The sequence below is a fragment of the Podarcis filfolensis genome (assembly GCF_964270895.1).
Source record: "Podarcis filfolensis genome assembly, chromosome: 6".
Classification (NCBI taxonomy): domain Eukaryota; kingdom Metazoa; phylum Chordata; class Lepidosauria; order Squamata; family Lacertidae; genus Podarcis; species Podarcis filfolensis.
In genome coordinates, this window is record NC_139609.1 from 22,723,954 (window position 1) to 22,743,362 (window position 19,409).

The 19,409-nt window shown below is 44.1% G+C and overlaps 1 protein-coding gene across 4 annotated transcripts in view; it reads left to right on the plus strand.

Moving 5' to 3' along the window:
- COL11A1 (collagen type XI alpha 1 chain) overlaps positions 1–19,409 on the plus strand; it is a 253,111-nt gene that overhangs the window by 106,085 nt on the left and 127,617 nt on the right. For all 4 annotated transcript variants that reach the window (XM_083620394.1, XM_083620396.1, XM_083620393.1 and 1 more), the window contains 7 exons: positions 657–731; positions 2,193–2,279; positions 3,264–3,320; positions 9,635–9,688; positions 12,023–12,076; positions 12,210–12,263; positions 14,431–14,484. In XM_083620394.1, coding sequence (XP_083476520.1) covers positions 657–731; positions 2,193–2,279; positions 3,264–3,320; positions 9,635–9,688; positions 12,023–12,076; positions 12,210–12,263; positions 14,431–14,484 — 435 coding nt within the window. The remainder of the gene's footprint in view (positions 1–656; positions 732–2,192; positions 2,280–3,263; positions 3,321–9,634; positions 9,689–12,022; positions 12,077–12,209; positions 12,264–14,430; positions 14,485–19,409) is intronic.

Below are 19,409 nucleotides of genomic sequence, written 5' to 3' on the forward strand. Positions count from 1 at the left end.
TTTTTGTTTTTTTAAAAAATATATTCCCAGAACTTCTGTGCCACATTGAAACAGTATTTTCTACACCAAGTGGCACTGACAGAGGCTCTCCAGGGTTTCAGGCAAGGGATATTCCCAGCTCCTTCCGATAAAAAAAAGCCACCCTACACCGAGATAGTACTAGATGTTCTGGAAATATTAGTAATTTGTAAAATTTGTAATCATGGAGAAAGAAATCAGTTGGATGGGAGACAGGTGGCCAAGCTGGTTCCTGGTTTCCTTTTAGTCCCTATTGTGTATGAAAGTGTATGTGAAATTGAGTAAACAACAACTATACATTGCCCATCTGGCTGGGAACTGAAATAACTTGTGCAAGGAACTGTGTTTTCTGTACTTCTTAAGGGTGGATCATGGGTCTGATGATAATGATCACAGAGCATTGTGGAAGGAGAATTTCACTGCTGAGGAACAATGAACGTCCTAATCCTTGCCTTCTGCATTTTTGTGGCTCCTGCAATTTAGCCAACCTTCAGTGTTAAATAATTATAGGGCGAAATGCACCGCTTAGCGGCTGTTTTCAATGTGCAAGAGGCTGCAATTGAGAATATATGTCCTATGGCTAGCTAGATATTTACAACCAATTATTTAAATCTCTACATCTCGTTTGCATCTCCTAGGGCCCACCTGGACGTCCTGGTCTCCCAGGAGCTGATGGTTTAGCTGGACCTCCAGGTACCATGTTAATGTTACCGGTAAGTCTTGTTTTGCTTTGCAAACACTATCCTCACCAGAAGCAAATGGAGATGGTGGTGTAGAATAATTAACCACAGACATTTTTTTCTGAATGGGTCACCAAGTTCAGGGATGGGGAAGCAGGTGCCATCCTGATGTTGCTGCTCTTCGACTCCCATTGGCCAGAAGCTCCTTCCCCTTCATCTACATCCAGGCTGCTGGATAGATAGTAAAAATTGAAAAGTCAGATCATAGTAATGACAGAATTCCTCCTTGGAGGCTCAGCCTCCTTGGCACTGTGCCAGAAACCTTCATTGTATTCAAACCAGAGAACAAAAACAACACTTAACCCATTGTTCACAATGATGTGTTGTAGAAACAAAGAAAAGGGCTTTATGGTGATGCCTACGGCTAGATTCAACAAAACCTTTTCCTTTGTTCTGAGTGCTTTAGGAATGAAATTTGCAATTTTTAAACAAGAATTCATATTCATACAGCTTGTCAGCCTTTCCATTCTCGATTCTTCCCCTGCTGTCGCTGCTACTTTGATAAATAAAGGGGAGGGGAGGTAGAGAAGCAGGAGCCTTGCAGTTCTCCTGATAACAACACTACGAATCAGTATTAGTAACCATCAGCTATCTTACATTAGCGACTTAGTCGGTCCATAACTGAACCTGTAGCAAGTTAAACTGAACAGTAAAAAGAAAGGAAAGATCCCATGCTAAATACTGAGCTCGTTAAGCCAAACTCAACTTGGATTCCAGCTCAGCTCCTACATAAACTCTGGCCTAGTCTGGCATCCCTAAAACTTACCAACACAGCGGTGATGGCAGTGAGAGGCATTTGGAGATAGCTGCTGTCTGGGACTACATAAGTCTTACCTGAGAAGCTTCTCAGGGCAAAGCTTGAGCTCTACTAGGTCCTCAGTAAGGAGATCTTTGCACCGGGAAGCTCCTGTTAATAAGGCTTTAGGGTACAGTTAGCTAACCTGGCTCCCGCAAGGGGTTCTTGGACTGCAACTTCCACAATCTTTGGCCACTGAACATGTGGAATAGAATGGATGGGAGCTGTAGTGGAAGAACATTTAGACGGCATCACATTGGCTACCCCTGCTTTATCATCGCTGCAGCTGGAAGATATGTAATAGCCAAGGAGAAGGACCTGGAGGAACATGGGATGGGCTTGTGGTTGTAGAGCCCCAAAGCTTTACCACATTCCCTACATCATCCCCAGGGTCATGATGATGCCTGGCGCTCAGAATGAGTCCCGTTTTTAAATGAGCTTAATGTGGGTCCGACCTCCACAACAATGCTAGTTTTGGTAACCGTTTCTGAAGCTTTCAGACCAAGTGGCATACAAATAACCACCTTTTGATCGAAGAAGCCAATTTCTTCAAGAGCTTGGGCAATTACGGCTTATGTCTAACCTGTTTGATTTTGATGGATACGTTTACCTGACAAATTCTGTCCTCCTATATACAGTTCCGCTTTGGTGGCGGTGGCGGCGACAAAGGCCCAGCCATCTCGGCACAGGAAGCTCAAGCACAAGCTATTCTTCAGCAAGCCAGGGTAAGAGTGAAGCACACAAAGGCCTTGGGAACTGTAGCTTGTTAGGGGTCCCAGGAACTGTAGCGCTGTGAGGGGTAAACTACAGAACCCATAATTATTTGCGGGGAAGGAATATGTGCTTTAAATGTACGATGTGTATGCAGCCTAAGAAACTAAATGTGATGGGTTATTGTCCTCTGAGAGAAGAAGCTCTGTCCCTCTTCCCCATAAATCCTCACAGGCCACTTGCGTTCCCAACATTTCTCCTCCCCCATACTTTCTTCTGAGAAAGCTAGAATTTCCTTACAGCGGGGGATATTTTTCTTTATCAAGATCCACCTTGGGGTGGCAGCATGTGTGTGCAAATCTGTGAGGTGCAACATGCCAGCAGTGACCAGTACCAAAACCAGTTGTGGGCGGGCCAGAGTGGGTGGGGACAGAACCAAAACTCTTCCCCACCTTCTCTCTCTTTCTCTCATTTTTTTTGCTCTCCCCCTCTCTTTCTACCATCCCTTTCTCTTTACCTCTCTGCTACCTCTCTCTCCTTTCCTGCTTCGTCCCTCGGGACACAGATTGTCCACCACTGCCTTTCAGATTTGGTCCGAGGATTAAATGGGGAGAAATTTGTGAGAGAGAAAGAAAGAGAGGGAGACAGACAGGCGGACACAGAGACAGAGAGACAATGAGAGAGATGGCTCTCCTCCTAAGCTCCTGGAAAGAGGGATGTTTTTGTACAAAGATGAATTTCAGCATTTCTCAAACTTGGGTCTCCAGTGTTGCTGGACTACAACTCCCATCATCCCTGCTAGCTAGGGATGATGGGAGCTGTAGTCCAACAATAGCTGGAGACCCAAGTTTGAGAAACACAGCATTTAGGTGTGGATTTTGTAAAAATGGATTGAGATTCCTAGGACTGCATGCACACAAGTTTTTGGATTTTGCATAGTCATAGTTTGCATGTAGAATGTCTGAATGCTTTTTTTTTTGTTTTTGTTCAAACCACAGATTGCCATGAGGGGACCTCCAGGTCCTATGGGACTCACTGGAAGACCAGGTCCTGTGGTATGTTAAACTAAGAAACAAATAATCATTGTCCACAGTTATCATCTGAGTGTCTTTATAATGAAAATTTGAGCTGTCTCTGTCTATCACAATGACTGGCATTTTTCTAACTGCTTATATTCATTCAGAAATATGAAGGATACTCATTTCAATGCAGAGCTTTAAATAATGATAAAAAAACCCTGGAAGGTCTCGGCCAAATGTCTAGTTTAGATAACAAGTGGAGCAAGATTACAGGCTTCTTTGCCAGAGTCATACAGGGCTGAGTTTTGCTATTGTTTTAAATGTTTAAATGACAAAAGCGGAGCATTCGACCTGCAGTTGCCAAATCACCTGAGCAATTTCCCCCTAATGATGGTTTCCTCTTTTACAAAAATGATACTCTGCTGAGAGAGATAATCAAATGATTCACCTAAATGCTCCAGTTAAGCAGTTACTATCTCTTTAGAAGCTATCCAAGTGTATTTACAACAATATAAAATGATGGTTAGTACAACCAAGATTACAGGCTTCGCATAAAGCCTGCAGTCTCCTGGGTTATATATATATAATACATAGACATAAAGGCCAAGAGGAAGTTCAGCATTCAGAGTGAAAGGATATATTTAGTTTTTAATGTAGTAGGCAGTGTTTCTGACTGGCAAAGGCAGGTTGGCTAGCACAGTGCCTCAGTTGTTATTCTGATCATCCCTGTGAGATTTCAGTGAAAGGAAAATGATAGCACTAGGCTGAAGTTTTTAGCCCAGACTTTTTTCTCCGGGTTCACACGAGTAAAGGAAAAATATGCCCATCAAATTGGATTGATCTCTGGCAATTTTTACTGATTTCCAAAGTGGGGGGGGGGTTACCTTTATAAATAAGGCAACAGAGGAGAAACAAGTGTTGTGTTCCCTTCAGTGCTTTAAGATAGCTGCACACTCCCCTCTAATCTGCTCAGATGGAAGCAAAGAAACTGTCACTAAGCACTTTGCAAATTCACTCTTTGAGGCAGCCTCAAAAAAAGGGGGCTTTGCTTCAAACAGCGATTTTGCAAAGTGCTTTCAGCTGCCTCACCCTTATTTAAAAAATAGCTGGAGTGATGTTTGAAGCAGGGAAAGCTGCTTCAAAGAGTGTTTTTGCAATGGCTTTCAGACAGCTCCCACGTCACTCTCATGTGTCATTTTGGAATCGAGGGTCATGGCTGTATTAAAGCCCTTTGCAAATACCAAAATATTTTGAAGTGGTTGCAGGTTTCCAAGCACCTGACAGCCAGCTGGTTGTCTGTCATTTGGAAACCCCACACAAGGGATTTTGAGAGGTCAGTTGGGTTGCCCACCTTTGACTCATGTGATGTCATAATGACATCATGTGATTGACAGGTGGATGGCCCTGCCTACCTATCAAATGTCACCCGCAAAGCCAGTCCTGATGTGGACTTGGCTTATTCCTTTTTTAAAAAATAAATTAATTAAATTTACAAACATACAAACATACATTTCATACAATCCTTAAAAATGTTCAAACATACCTACACTCAATCCCACAGATAATTCCTTTTCCTATCACCATCCACCACCCCTCACCCCACCTTTGTGTTAGACTTAAAGGTGTGTGAAGGAAAGTAATAGAAGTGGAAAGAAATTGCAGTTGAGTAGATTGGAAGTCTAACAGTCGGACTTGGCTTGTTCCTGAGCCTGTTCTAAACATTGCCAGCCCTAGACACAAATGTTATTATAGCACAGCAGGAGAAAGTGGAAGCACTGCGTTTCCTTCTGTTTGTCCCCTGCCAAGATCTCTAAACAACACATGGCCCATTTTGGGAAATCATGTTTTATTTTTTAAATGTGAGACATCAGAAGAGTGTTTTGCCCACTGTTCCAAGCCTCTGCTGTTGCACTTCTGTAAAATCAGTACAAATGCTGATTAGTGAGATGAAGCTCTCCATCCCAATATTTCTGGCCCATACCCATGTAGCTACACTACTAGCTCACGCTGCATAAAATAATTTCCTGGAGTGGGAGAAACAGAGCCTTCTGGCACCCTTTATCGTTTCAGTCCTGAACTATCAGGATAACCTTGTGGGTACTTGCTGATAGCAGAGCTTAACCTCCAGGTATCTTGTGTCGGATGATGTCTTGCACCCTGGCAGCCTCTCTGCAATCCATCACTGAAAGTGCCTACGCATCCCAAGGAATCTGAATGACCTATTTTATTATTACTTAATGCCAAAATACAATTTTCTTTTTCAAAGCAAGGCATTGTGTGGACTAAGGGTTTCAAAGGAGGCCTACCAAGCTTGCGTGACAGTATTCACCATATTTTTTCCTCTATAAGACGCACCAGACCACAAGATGCACCTAGTTTTTGGAGGAGGAAAACAAGAAAAAAAAATATTCTGAATCTCAAAAGCCAGAACAGCAAGAGGGATCGCTGTGCAGTGAAAGCAGCAATCCCTCTTGCTGTTCTGGCTTCTGGGATGGCTGCGCAGCCTGCATTCGCTCCATAAGACGCACACACATTTCCCCTTACTTTTTAGGAGGGAAAAAGTGAGTCTTATAGAGCAAAAAATACGGTATTTATTTTTTGAACCATCCTTCATCCTGATAGTTTCCAATACAGTACAATAAAAACATCAGCAATGTTATAGAGAGAATACCTGTAAATACCCGTTGCTGGGACTCGCAAGTGGTGAGAGAGCTATTATGATGATATTCTGCTTGTGGACTTCCCATGGGTATGGTTGACCACTGTGAGAAAAGGACATTGTACTAGATTGGGTATTTGGTCTTATCTAGCAGAACTCTTCTTATGTCCTTGCATTTTTCAGAACTGAGAGGCAACAGATCACACAACTGAAATGCCAACAGCGGTCATAAAGACAGTTTAAAGACCTGAGCAAATAAAACTGTCTTGACCTCGTGCAGAAAAGACTGTAGTGCCACCACCAGTTACATAGTGTGTTCCATAGTCAAGATGCCTCCCCGCCACCACGAAAAGGTCCTCTCCCTTGCACATGAAATACGCAGTGCACTGCAATAAGTGATAGTACTCTGTGAAGGGATTCATCTAAAGATCCCAATGCATGGGTAGTCTGTTTTCTACCAGGCATGCAGAGTGGCTTATCAAGGACTTGACATTTCCCTCATTTTCAGGAAAATAAAAACAAGAGGTTCATCAAACTCCTGATGAACCACCACATGTATCATCAGAAGTGGCAGAGAGGCTATGCTAGCTTCCTGACAGGTGGATGGATGATGGTTGCTTACCAGGAGGCAAGGTGGAGGGATGTTGGCACAGGGCAGTGGTGCAGCAATAAAACTGCTAGCACATTTGCAAAGCTAAGCAGGGTCCGGTGTGGTTTCAAATTGGATGGGAGACCACGAGTTGAGATTCTTGCATCGCAGGGGATTGGACTAGATGACCCTCGGGCTATCTGCCAGCTCTACAATGTTATGATTTTATGATTCTGTGAAATGCATTGGTAGAGCCAACCAAACATTCCTGCTGGTGAATTTGCACCATGCCAACCTCCCTGCCTGCTTGCCCCCCTTCCTCCCAGTAAGCAACACTGATCCACCTCTGGGAACCTAGCATAAGAAGTCCACCCGATTTGCTGTGCTGATTTTGTGTAATTCATATCTGGTGTGCTGTGCTGAGCATTGGAGATCATGTAATATATTGACGCCCCGCATCCAGTTAAATATCCCTATCTCAAATGCATTTATCTGATCAGAAGCATAACCTGTTGCTTTCAGTGGAATTTACTTAGCAAGCTATAAGACACAGCCAAAATCTCAGCCAGAGCTTAATGTGAGTCAAGGGTTATATTAAAAAGGTTAGCAAAGAAATTGTGGTATTTTGCCATTTTCCATTTAAGCCACTAGGAGGCTGTAGAAATCCAGCTGTTCTGATTTGGAACAACAGCAAAAATGATGTGATGTGATTTTTTTAAAAAAGCTTTCATTTTCCTCTCAGTGCACTTTGTAATACACTATCAGAAACATAAGTACATGCCTGAATTTCCAATAAGAAAGCATTGAAGGAGTTTCTTCTTAAGCAAAGCTATGAGTATTATATGCCCGTAAATCAACTATGATTATGCTTTTGAAAATCCAGATCTTGTCATGTGCTTTTAAAAGCACCTGTGAAGATGGCCTCCCACTCCCATCCTCCACTTTCCTCAACCTGAACTTTCTGCTTTGCTCCATTTATGGCTTGTGCCTTATCTCTGCTGCTTCCTCAAGAGTGGGGAAATACCTCACTTTTGGGAAGAGGGGAGAAAGCAGGCAGCAGAGGGCTCCCATCAGCACCCACCTTATGAGTGTGGAGGATGCATCTTTGCACCAGCGGGTGATGCCTGCTGTTCTAAAAGAGGCTGTAGTGTGATGACTTCTCAAAAACCTTACCTTGAATTCAGAAGTTTGTGATATCTACCACCCAGCCACAAGTAGTTTATGTTTACGGATGTGGTGGTTCTTCAGCTTCAGACACTCTTGTAAGGGCAAGATAATCTGGAGCCATTATTTAGGCCTGGGTTTGGGACAAAAACAGCCTCGATCACCCTGATCACGGGTATTCAAGAAAAAGGGTGGAGTGCAATTCTCTAACTTCCCTTTGATCTCTCAGCATCAGTACCATCAACGGTGGTATTCTTTTGGATCAGCTCTACATGCTAGAAGTTGGAGGTACAAATACCTAGTGGTTCCTCTAGTATTCACAGGGCTATTTCCAAAAAGTAGCATTGAGGGACTATGCCTCACACCTCTGGCACTTGTGTTGCAAAATTCCATAGGATTTTATTTTGTCCTACATACTATCGGCCATCTATGTGAGGACACTGGGAGTGGTCGTTTGGGGATTTTGTCATCAGTATGATGATGGAACTCAACTATATTTCTCCATTTCACCTGGTGGGTTGGATGGGGGCCAATGAAAGGAGACTAAATCCTGACAAGACAAAGATCTTGCAAATGGGTTGTTCTTAGGTCCAGGAACAAGTTACACTAGTGGCCACAACTATGGAAACCTTTTGGGGAAAGTGTATTTTTGAGGTTTGATGGCTCATAACACCGCTTTTTGGGAGTAATACCATAAAATTATATATCAGTGGAAAGATAATTTAATGAAGAATGTAATGCAACAAAGTTTGTTCAATTATCTTTATTCTATCAAAAGTTATAGCCAAATAACCAGAAAAAGGAAGCACAACTTGCTTAGTTTCATATGCAGTAGCTTTCCTTCATGTAGTCAATGAACATGAGTGTTTAGTGAGCCAATCAGGTGTTATGAGCCACAGGACCTCAGAAATACACTTTTCCCAAATGGTTTCCACAATTTTGGCCACTAGTGTAAGTGACCTTTTCTGGATGGGGTTTCACTCGCCCAAAAGGATCAGGTACATAATGTGAGGTTGCTCTTAAATCCATCACTGTTTCTGGAGGTACAAGTGGTGTCTATGGTAAGGAATGCGTTTTGCAAGCCACAGTTTATTCACTAGCAGTAGCTTTCATTGGCAGCGATAGACTGACCAAAGGACCTGTTTGCTGGCTTACTATTATGCAGTAATGGTCAGTTTGGAAGCTGTAAAGGTAAAGGGACCCCTGACCATTAGGTCCAGCCGTGACCGACTCTGGGGTTGCGGCGCTCATCTCACTTTATTGGCTGAGGGAGCCAGCGTACAGCTTCCGGGTCACGTGGCCAGCATGACTAAGCCACTTCTGGTGAACCAGAGCAGCGCACAGAAACGCCGTTTACCTTCCCGCCGGAGTGGTACCTATTTATCTACTTGCACTTTGACGTGCTTTCGAACTGCTAGGTTGGCAGGAGCAGGGACCGAGCAACGGGAGCTCACCCCGTTGCGGGGATTTGAACCGCCGATCTTCTGATCAGCAAGCCCTAGGCTCTGTGGTTTAACCCACAGCGCCACCCGCATTGGAGGCTGTAACTGGTGCAAAATGTGGCTTTTAGGCTGCCAAGAGGGGCAGCCTGCTGGGGGCATATAACACCAATTCTTAAAGCATTTCAATATTGAACCAAATTCAAGGTGCTTGTGACACAGGACATATTTATAAAGTCCTGTTCAAATAAAACAGAAAAGGAGGGGTGAACAGCACTCCCAACATACATGCTTGCTGACAAAGCTTGCCTTAGGTTTTGGATGCTACTTGCTTTGAGCTAAATAGGACCATAACCTCATATGGTTGTTAGCACTTTAATTATGTGTGTAAAAGTGTCCCAAACCATTGTGGTCAGCCATGCAGTGCAAAAGCAATACTTTTCTGGCTTCTAAAATACGACAGGTTAAGCTGAAACAGTCCTTTGATTTTGTCATACAGGGTGGTCCTGGTGGTTCAGGAGCCAAAGGTGACAGTGGAGACCCAGGTCCTCAGGTAAGTCTACATTACCGGCCAGCCCACCATTTCTCTTCCTCTCCCTGGGGATTTGCAGTGGCCTGCAAAAAGCCTTGTTCCAGAGGGTGGCGGCGGCAGCAATTTGAGGTGGCTACTCTGAGCCCAACAGTTGAGGGAATTGTCCTTTAAAGCTGACATTTCAAAGCCTTGTTTGTCTAGTACATGTTTACAACAGGCATTTATCTCGATCAATAGCCAGATCATGTTACTTTGGTCTCGGATAATTAAAGATGTGAGATGTTTCCACCCCACCCCATTGCACGTATTCCTGCCTTCCTGAATACTAACATTACCTATCATCACAGTTTTTGCTCCCCATTCAAAGCACCAGCTATCTAGCAAAGTTCGTGCTGGCCTATTTCTTGTACGTTTCCCATTCAAAGCCCTCTTTTCCATTGTCCTGTACTATTGCTCTTCTTAACCCCTTTGTGGGCTTGATATTACTTTTGCAAATGTATTACTTGCCTGGGACGCTTATCCACAAGAGTAAATGTGGAATGTTTCTTTTGGGTGTGGAATATAATAAATGCTTGCTGTATTCCTACGTAGAGTCTCTCTCTTTTGCTGTCGCATAACCTCAGGCTGTGATCTTATGAAATACCACACTGAGAAGATTAAATGGCACTATTAAAACAGGAATTCTGTTTTATAAACTGAGGTTCTGCCAAGCAAGAGTAAGAGATGGGTGCCTAGACATGGGTCAGATTAGAGATGGAAGATAAATCTTTTTCCTCCACATTTTGAAGTGAACCAAACTAATCTTAAATGCAGATTGGAACACAGCTATCGCTTGCTCAGCTTCTAAATTTTTCAATATGGCTTCAGATTTTTTAAAAAAATGTGCACAGAAAATTAATTTTTATAGGAAAATGCATACGATTTTGGGGGAAGGCTGTATGTAAAATGCGTACAAATGCAATCAATTTAAATGTGAGGGTTCCTTTTTTGGTGCATTAAAAAAAATAAACCTACAAAAAATGGGACAGAACTGATGACACAGGACAGTAATAAGCTGATTTGTCTATTTCTAGGTATAGAGCACAATTGGAAATGAAACTACAGGTGACAGATTCCTCAAATTCAGATTTTGTGGAGTCTGCCACTTGCTTTAAGTATAAGTCATCAATTTGGCCATGGTTACAATATCCCAAAACAGAACACCATCCACTCTTCCCTCCATGGTTATCATAGCTACGTGCTGAAGTTTGATTGTCCCACAACTGTAGCACTGGGTTCAACATGCCAGCTGCTTTGACATGCCAGCTCATAGAACCTGATCGTAAGCTACATCATTGTAGATTAGGAACTCCAAAGCTGGCTCTCACTGTCAGGGGAGTCATCTATGGGGGCCTGTGTGGGGGTAGCTCCCCAATATTTGATTGAAGGTTGCCTCCCCACCAAATTCCATGGCAATCCTTGAAAGGAAGGACCGGGATGAAGATGCTTGGCCCTGCTGCATCGTTTTGAGGTTCTCCAGGGATGCACAGTGTGAAGCAACTTCGTCCCGGAGAAAAGGAAGGCGGCTGACAGTGGGTGGGTAGGGGATGGCAGGCTGAGTCGGCCTGGCCAGGTTGGTGGGGGCAGTGGCACGCGTGTGATGTCATGTTGGGTGCAACTCAGCCCTGCTGCTCACTGTTAAAGGTAAAGGTACCCCTGACTGTAAGCTCTAGTTGCAGACGACTCTGGGGTTGCGGCGCTCATCTTGCTTTATTGGCCGAGGGAGCCGGCACACAGCTTCTGGGTCATGTGGCCAGCATGACTAAGCCGCTTCTGGCGAACCAGAGCAGTGCACGGACACACTGTTTGTCTTCCCTATTTATCTACTTGCACTTTGACGTGCTTTCGAACTGCTAGGTTGGCAGGAGCAGGGACCGAACAACGGGAGCTCACCCCATCACGGGGATTCGAACCGCCGACCTTCCGATCAGCAAGCCCTCAGCTCTGTGGTTTAGACCACAGCGCCACCCGCGTCTCTGTTACTCACTCTTACGCAGTGTCAAAGAATCCCACTGTATAGGTTTTTAGCCCTGGAAACAAATTATAAATCCTGCTACACCTGCAGCCAAATATTTTATAGATAGTTATTACTGGAAGATTTTTTAATAAATTATTCCTTCTTATTTTCTTTTACTAGAAATTGATTTTTTAAAAAAATGTTTTTATTTTTTTTACAGCCTTCAGTGGCCTTCTAATACATGTCAGAGGGACTATACATTAGGGCCTCAATTTGAGGTGGATGGTAATTAATCATAAAGCCTTCATGGTGCTTGTGATTTATCTTTCGTGCTTATAGTGAATATGTCTTTCTTTCAGGGTCCTCGGGGTATACAAGGTCCAGCTGGTTTGCCTGGAAAACCTGGCAAAAGGGTAGGTATTGAGTGCTTCGAGGCAGCTCACATTTGGTGAAAGGAAGTCTCGCTGAATCCCAGAATGACAGCAACTTAACTCTTGAGACTTCGGGTTTGGTATTAAACCTCTGCCTTTTGCAAAAATGTTTCAGGGTCGTCCAGGTGCAGATGGAGCCAGAGGGATGCCAGGGGAACCTGGTTCCAAGGTGAGTCGGTATACATTCAAAACAATTTTGCACGCATTTTCTCCAGCGTTGTACCTGCGCTAAATGCCTTCATTGAAAACTTACAAATGGGGGTCAAGTCTGACGGACTTTTCAGAGTTGCTTTTTGGAACGACGAGTGACAATTCATGGATCGCATCAAGATGTTTAAGTAGCTGCTTCCACACTTTTACACCCACTGGTGCAGCTGGAAGGACCAAGGGCATTTGTGTTGGTAGCCTTAGGGTGCTCCTTCGCACAACACTAGTTGGAGCTGCAACTTGTGGAGATGGCATGGATGGGTTTTGGTTTATAACATTTCCTTGTGCAAAGAGGCTGTTGCTAGACAGGTTCAGCCATGCTCACCATAACTGAATGTGTTTCTCATGCCTTTGAAATTTGAATCAAGTTTAAGGCCGTCAAAAAGCTTCTATCTTTGGATGGGCACAATCTAGCGCTGGGTAGACAATGTCTCTCTCCCCCCCTCCAAGTTTTTCTTAGTACAATTCCCATCATTCTCAGTCAGCAACAGTCAGGGGTGATGGGGGATGTAATCTACAGCAATTGGATGGCACCCTTTTTGGCTGTCCCTGTTCTGTCCCCACCTAGGACCAACTGTGTAGAGGAAGGGATCTGCGTAGAGCAGCGGTCAGCAAACTTTTTCAGCAGGGGGCCGGTCCACTGTCCCTCAGACCTTGTGGTGGGCCAGACTATATTTTTTTGGGGGAAATGAATGAATTCCTATGCCCCACAAATAACCCAGAGGTGCATTTTAAATAAAAGGACACATTCTATTCATGTAAAAACACGCTGATTCCCAGACTGCCCATGAGCCAGATTTAGAAGGCGATTGGGCCAGATCCGGCCCCCAGGCCTTAGTTTGCCTACCCATGGTGTAGAGCAGGGGTCAGCAACCTTTTTCAGCCGTGGGCCGGTCCACCGTCCCTCAAACTATATGGCGGGTCGGACTATATTTTGAAGGAAAAAATGAATGAATTCCTATGCCCCACAAATAACCCAGAGATGCATTTTAAATAAAAGGACACATTCTACATATGTAAAAACACACTGATTCCCAGACTGCCTGTGGGCCTGATTGAGAAAGCGATTGGGCCGCATCTGGCCCCCGGGCCTTAGGTTGCCTACCCCTGGTATAGAGGCTCCGTTGTGTATACTCTTTGGTCCCTTCCATTCCTTGGGTGGTCCTTGGGAGTGTGGCACATTTCAATAGTCCCTCCTTTAAAGGACAGGCCCATGCTTGCTTTCTATATAATCACAAATTCACAGACTTGTAGAGTTGAAGGGGACCACAAGGATTATTTAGTCCAACCCCCGGCAATGCACGAATCTTTCACCCAATGTGGGGCTTGAACCCACGACTGTGAGATTAAGCGTCTCATGCTCTGCCAAGCTCTCTCACACCATAGCCCTAGGTCACGAGTCATTCATGCTCATGACAGGAATTAAAATGTTACCTGGGGCAACACACATGAGTCTTTCATGAGAGGAACAACTGGCTCACTGTAGCATACATACAGTTGTGTGCACTCACCCAAAGGAGAAAAGAAGTCTCCATTAAGCCCCAGGCTGTTCCCTTCCCATGCACAACATTGTGCCCACTTGGGGATAAATAGTATCCTAAATTGCTTGTCTTAGTTGATTTTAAAGAGCTGTTTTGTTTGCTTCAGTGGCTTGTATCCAATGCAGTGCTAAGTAAGCATCCTGTGCAAGGATATATGCTTGTGCAATGGGGCTTTCTGCCCTCCTCCCACATGCCCCCTAAATTTGTTCTGCCCCCCCCCCAACACTCTGGAGGAGGGGAGGGTGAGAGGTGCATGCAGTCATAGGAGAGGAGGGAAGGTCCCATTGCACAAACAGAAATCCTTGCTTAGCACTGCATCGGATGCATTCCTATGTATTGCTTCCCATACACACCATGTGACAATGAAATCAGATGAAATGGATAGTGCTCTCAAATAGGATACCTGTGTCTAATGAGGATGGTGTAGACCTTCAGTTCTATAGATCAAGTTTAGATTCCAGGTGTATGCATTCAGCTTCAAGCAACAGCCAACTATAAGGCAACTGTTTCCCACAGTTAAATAGATTTGCAGACCCTTACAAAATGGAACAGCAAATTGCTAAAACTATTATTTGTTTTCTTCACTAGGGTGACAGAGGTTTTGATGGCCTTCCTGGTCTACCTGGTGAAAAAGGTAACAGGGTAAGAAAAGATGCACATTTATCTGAAAGCCTGTAAGAATGTGGGCATAGTAAAATTTCACCTGAAACTATTGTCCAAAGCAATTGCAATTTTTTCTTTTCCAATGCCACCCTATTCTGGCACAAAGCCCATTGAATTTAACGCCCAGGTATGTATAGGACTGCAGGCAATTGACGCTTTCTGCACGACTGTCTTGGCATCCTTCCTGCTAGCCAGACTACAATTTATGCTTAAGGGAAATCACTAACAGCCAAATTGACTACAACCTGAAGTCACCAGTCTGAAGTGGAACCTGGAGTTTGAAGTGAAACAAAATGAAAGCACTGTTCTGTTGACTAGGCAGAAGGGCTTGCTTCCAGCACTGGTTCACATCTTAGCCAATCCAGAAGCGTCATACGGCCTGCCAATCACAGGGGCTGATATTGCACACCCCTATTTATTTGACTGAAGGGAGCTCTAAGACTGAAAGTATATGCAGCTTACTAGCCTGGGGCAGACACTATGAATTTCCCAGTTCATTTCTCGGCTGTACTTGATAATTTGGCATACAGGGCTTCATTCCTAAAATTTGTGTTTTCCTCAAGGACAAAATAGCATGGTGAAATAAGAAGGGCACACCTGTATGGTTAAAATTGCTCCAAAAGTACTTACTGACTTTTAAATTTGCTTTCATTATTGCTGTCAAACTTCTACCTTTGAGATACGTTTCACACTCATCTCAAAATAGTCCTGGCCTAATGCTCCGCTGCACAGTATTTTCTGTGAGCAAAAATAGGCCAAACCTAAGTCACACCTTATTGGCCAAGTAGATCCATATCACTATGTTAACTGATAAAGTGATGTGATCCACTACTCCACTGTGTTAAGTTCTTGATGGAAAACTATCAAAATATATAGTCTTTGTGAATTTTCAGAGTGTGAAATTTCATTATTAGACGATACATGATGCCAGTGGAGGATGAAGATCAGTGCATGATGAGAAGTGACACTGAAAGACACACATTCAAAGAAAATCATTTTTATTTTATTTTAACAAGGAGCATTTGTATCTGGCAAACCATTATCCTCTCACAAAAGGGTGTGACTTTTTAGGATGAATCAGACATTGTATTTTCTGTTTGGCACAATATTAGTAAAAGAGAAAAAGGTGTTGTAGCTTAAGTGTGTTTTGCTTTATGGATGGTGCTAGAGATTTTCAATATCATTCTCCATACCAATGTATTAAACATTTAGCAATGGAAACTTTATGTTTCAGTGACCCCCAAATATGGGGTACGTGAAATACAGAAAATTCAGGGGTTGAGAAATATGCATTTTTAAGATAAAATCAACAATGTGGGTGACCAGCAGAGGGCACTGTAAATTCAGCACTAGTTGTACATATGGCATGTGCTACTCTATGGCTTAGTAAACCTTTTCAAAATGTCTTGGGGGGGGGAATCTATGGTGTGGCTGAGTTAATATTTTTGTGACCTTTAGGTGTGAGATGAAAGCAACTTTACCACACTTTCTCTTTCTCAAAGCCTTGGATATTGCTGACATGTTTCTTATACAAATATGGAACCATCCACACTAATAATACCTTGCAGTAAGGACTTCTGACACATTCCTCTTGATTCGTGATAGTTATTTTTAAACCAGAGCATTTCAAATGCAAAAAGAATGACAGCCATTGTTTCATAATAGAACACAAAAGATTGCAGTTCAGTTGAAATCAAGTGTCCCACCACAAACTCTGAATTCAAGATCCATTCGCAATATAATGTTTGGCAGAGGATTTAACTCTGAATTGAACAGGATAAAAGGTGGGGCTGGGAAGTAGGAACTAAATGGCTTTATATACTAGTTATATTTTTTTAGTAAGGGAGCTGGTAGGAAGACATCCATGAATACAGTAGTACCTCGGGTTACATACACTTCAGGTTACAGACTCCTCTAACCCAGAAATATTACCTCGGGTTAAGAACTTTGCTTCAGGATGAGAACAGAAATTGTGCTCTGGCTGCGCGGCAGCAGCGGGAGGCCCCATTAGCTAAAGTGGTGCTTCAGGTTAAGTACAGTTTCAGGTTAAGAACGGACCTCCGGAACAAATTAAGGTACTTAACCCAAGGTACCACTGTACCCTCTTATAGACACAATTTTGAAATAGGAGCCCACAATGGTCACAGTCCAATTTCCAGCTGCCATCATAGAGTCACTGAGTTAGGGCTCTGACTCCACCCTGATAATGAGGCAGGAGAAGAAAGTATTTGGGAAGTGGGAAGTTCCCAATCAGTATTTTTGTCTTTGCCTGAACAAAGCAGTCATGTCACTCTTGGTTCCCGCTCTCTCATCTTTTCAGACTATTTTTTGCCCCATTTGTTCCTGCTGTTTAGTCTCGTTTCTCTCCCTTTCCCTCTCTGAAGCCTCTCTCCCCTTGGAGCAACAGCTTTTCACCCTACTTTCCATCTTCCCGATCTTGGCTTCTCTGTCCCCTCCATTTTAGCTATATATACCTATCCCTTCCCAAGTGACTGGCTTCTTCAAGGCCCCACTGCAGCAAGCTATTCAGTGAAGAGGCCTTGAAGATATCCTCACCGAACCAAAGGAGAAGAGAAAGGTATTGGTTACACTTCAGGATGGGAAACATTGCTCGTGCTGCTACTCTCCTTATCCATCTAACCAGCCATTTCGGAATTGCTGCCCCAGGGCAGATACTGGAAATACAAAACAAAGTGCTCCTTGAACAAGCTTTGCTACTCCTCAAATCCCAGCATTGCAAGAAATTGGGACCCAGTTTGGGATCCTCCAACAGCCCAAATGACAGCAACATTCAACAAGTGGATATCAGGTTGCAGTCCTCCTTCTGCTCTTGGCAAGAGAAAATGAAAGACCACTGGACCCTCACCGCCATCTCTCAGGGGTGCTGGATATTACTGATTTCACCACCTCCACGCAGATTTGTACCCTCACTGATCTTCACCTGCCTCACCAAGCAGCACCTTTTGTGGGTGTCGCGGGACAGACAGGGAACGCCCTTGGGGCAAGGGAAGGGGGAGTATCAGAGCAAGGAGAATCAGAAGGGGAATACAGGGAAATGACGGAAGGAACTGGGAAGGAGGAGGCGGAGAGCAGTCAAGTGGCATCAGAGAGCCCTGACGCTGAAAAGCCTTGTCACCAACCAGGAAGTTCAGGAACAGAAGGGGAAGTGGTGCCTTCAGCACAGGCAAGGAGAGAGTTAAAACGCAGGGATCAAAAACGTCTCGAGAGATTCCCACGCCTGCTGTGTTGGAGAAGGAACCGAAGGAAGCCACTCCCCGAATCTGACTCGTCGGATTCAGAGGCATGATTTGGAACCGTAGCTGTTTGTACATGTGTAAATAAAGAACTGTAAATATCTCTCTGAGTGAGCAGAGGGTGTTTATTGCGAAGAGCAGACATCACCTTGACAGTGGGAGTGCGTTCAACCCCTGCTCAACATGGCAGCCACCAAACTGAAGAGTCTTTCTATGGCAAATAATACTCTATATTATTTGTGGTGCTGAAGAAGGAACAGCATTCCTGGAGAGCAGTCCTGGACCTCAAATTCCCGAGTCAATGGGTAGTCGACAAAAGGTTAAGGATGGAGTCTCATCCCTTCATCAGGGAGGTGGCTCACCACAATGACATCCTCACATCAGTCAACCTCCAGGACACAACCCTCCATATTCTCACCCATTGCAAATATATCAGATTTGAAGTAGGACACGACTACTTTCAATACAAGGCCCTTCCATTTGACCTGGCCTCCCCCCAACTTTTGACCAATATCATGATTGCCCTGGAGGTTCACCTTAGCCTCCCAGGCATCCATATTTATCCTTACCTGGATGACCTTCTCATCTGGTCTTCAACACAGGAAGAAGACTTGCAACACCTTGCCAGAACAACATTGTGTTTGATGATGTCAGGTGAAGCTGAAATTTCTATTTGCAGAGTCAAGTTTGTGATTGGTCATTCAAAAGTGCAGGCCATCATTTGATGTTGCAGTCATCAAAGCTATATTCAGGCATTTGTCTGTGTTGAGGGAGGAGCAGGCTCACACTTGTTAGTCACCCCCCCCCCAATATTTGCATGTTGAGCAGAAGGTCTGAAGGCAGATTCTTAATGTGATTGGCTGAACACTCTTAGTATCCTTCTTGTGAGTGGAAGCCCAAATTGCTCAGCTTTCAAATTATGAGGAGATTTCCAGTGGCGTAGCGTGGGGGGTGCAGGGGGGGGCCGGCCGCACCGGGCGCAACATCTGGGGTTAGGGCAAATCCATGGGTTAGGGGGCGCAAATCCACGGGTTAGGGGGCGCAAATTACTTGCCTTGCCCCGGGTGCTGACAACCCACGCTACGCCACTGGAGATTTCAACATGGAAATGTTGGGGTGAACATGAGGAAGTTGGGGATGTGACCCCTACACTTTATCCAACCCCACACATGTTGTTTTTTAATACCCCAAAAGGGCTCAAGTGATGGGTCTCTATATGTAAATCAGCTTTAATATATCCAGGAAAATGCTTCTCATACAGAACATTTCTCACATTTCTGGCTACCCATGAAAACAGCCAGCAAACAGGGCAAGATTATGCAGTCTTTTCAATATTCTCCTTTGTCGATAGCAAATCTGCAGAAGCCACAATCAAGAGCGGAGTTAGGAATCTTTCAGCCCACTTATTTCAATGGGCTAGCTCCATGCTGGATTGGGGCCAACATTTAAAATCCCAGTCTTGAATGGAAGCTTCTGTGAAGAGCAATATAGAAATTAGTATCTGTTCAGTGCAGGTGTGTCATGTCATGTTGGTGTGAAACTCCAGTGTTTGCATGGAGCCCACTTTCCTATTATATACACATCAACAGACCACCATAGCTTTCCCACAAGTAAATATAACAACACTGACTGCTTTGCCTGAAAGGGCTA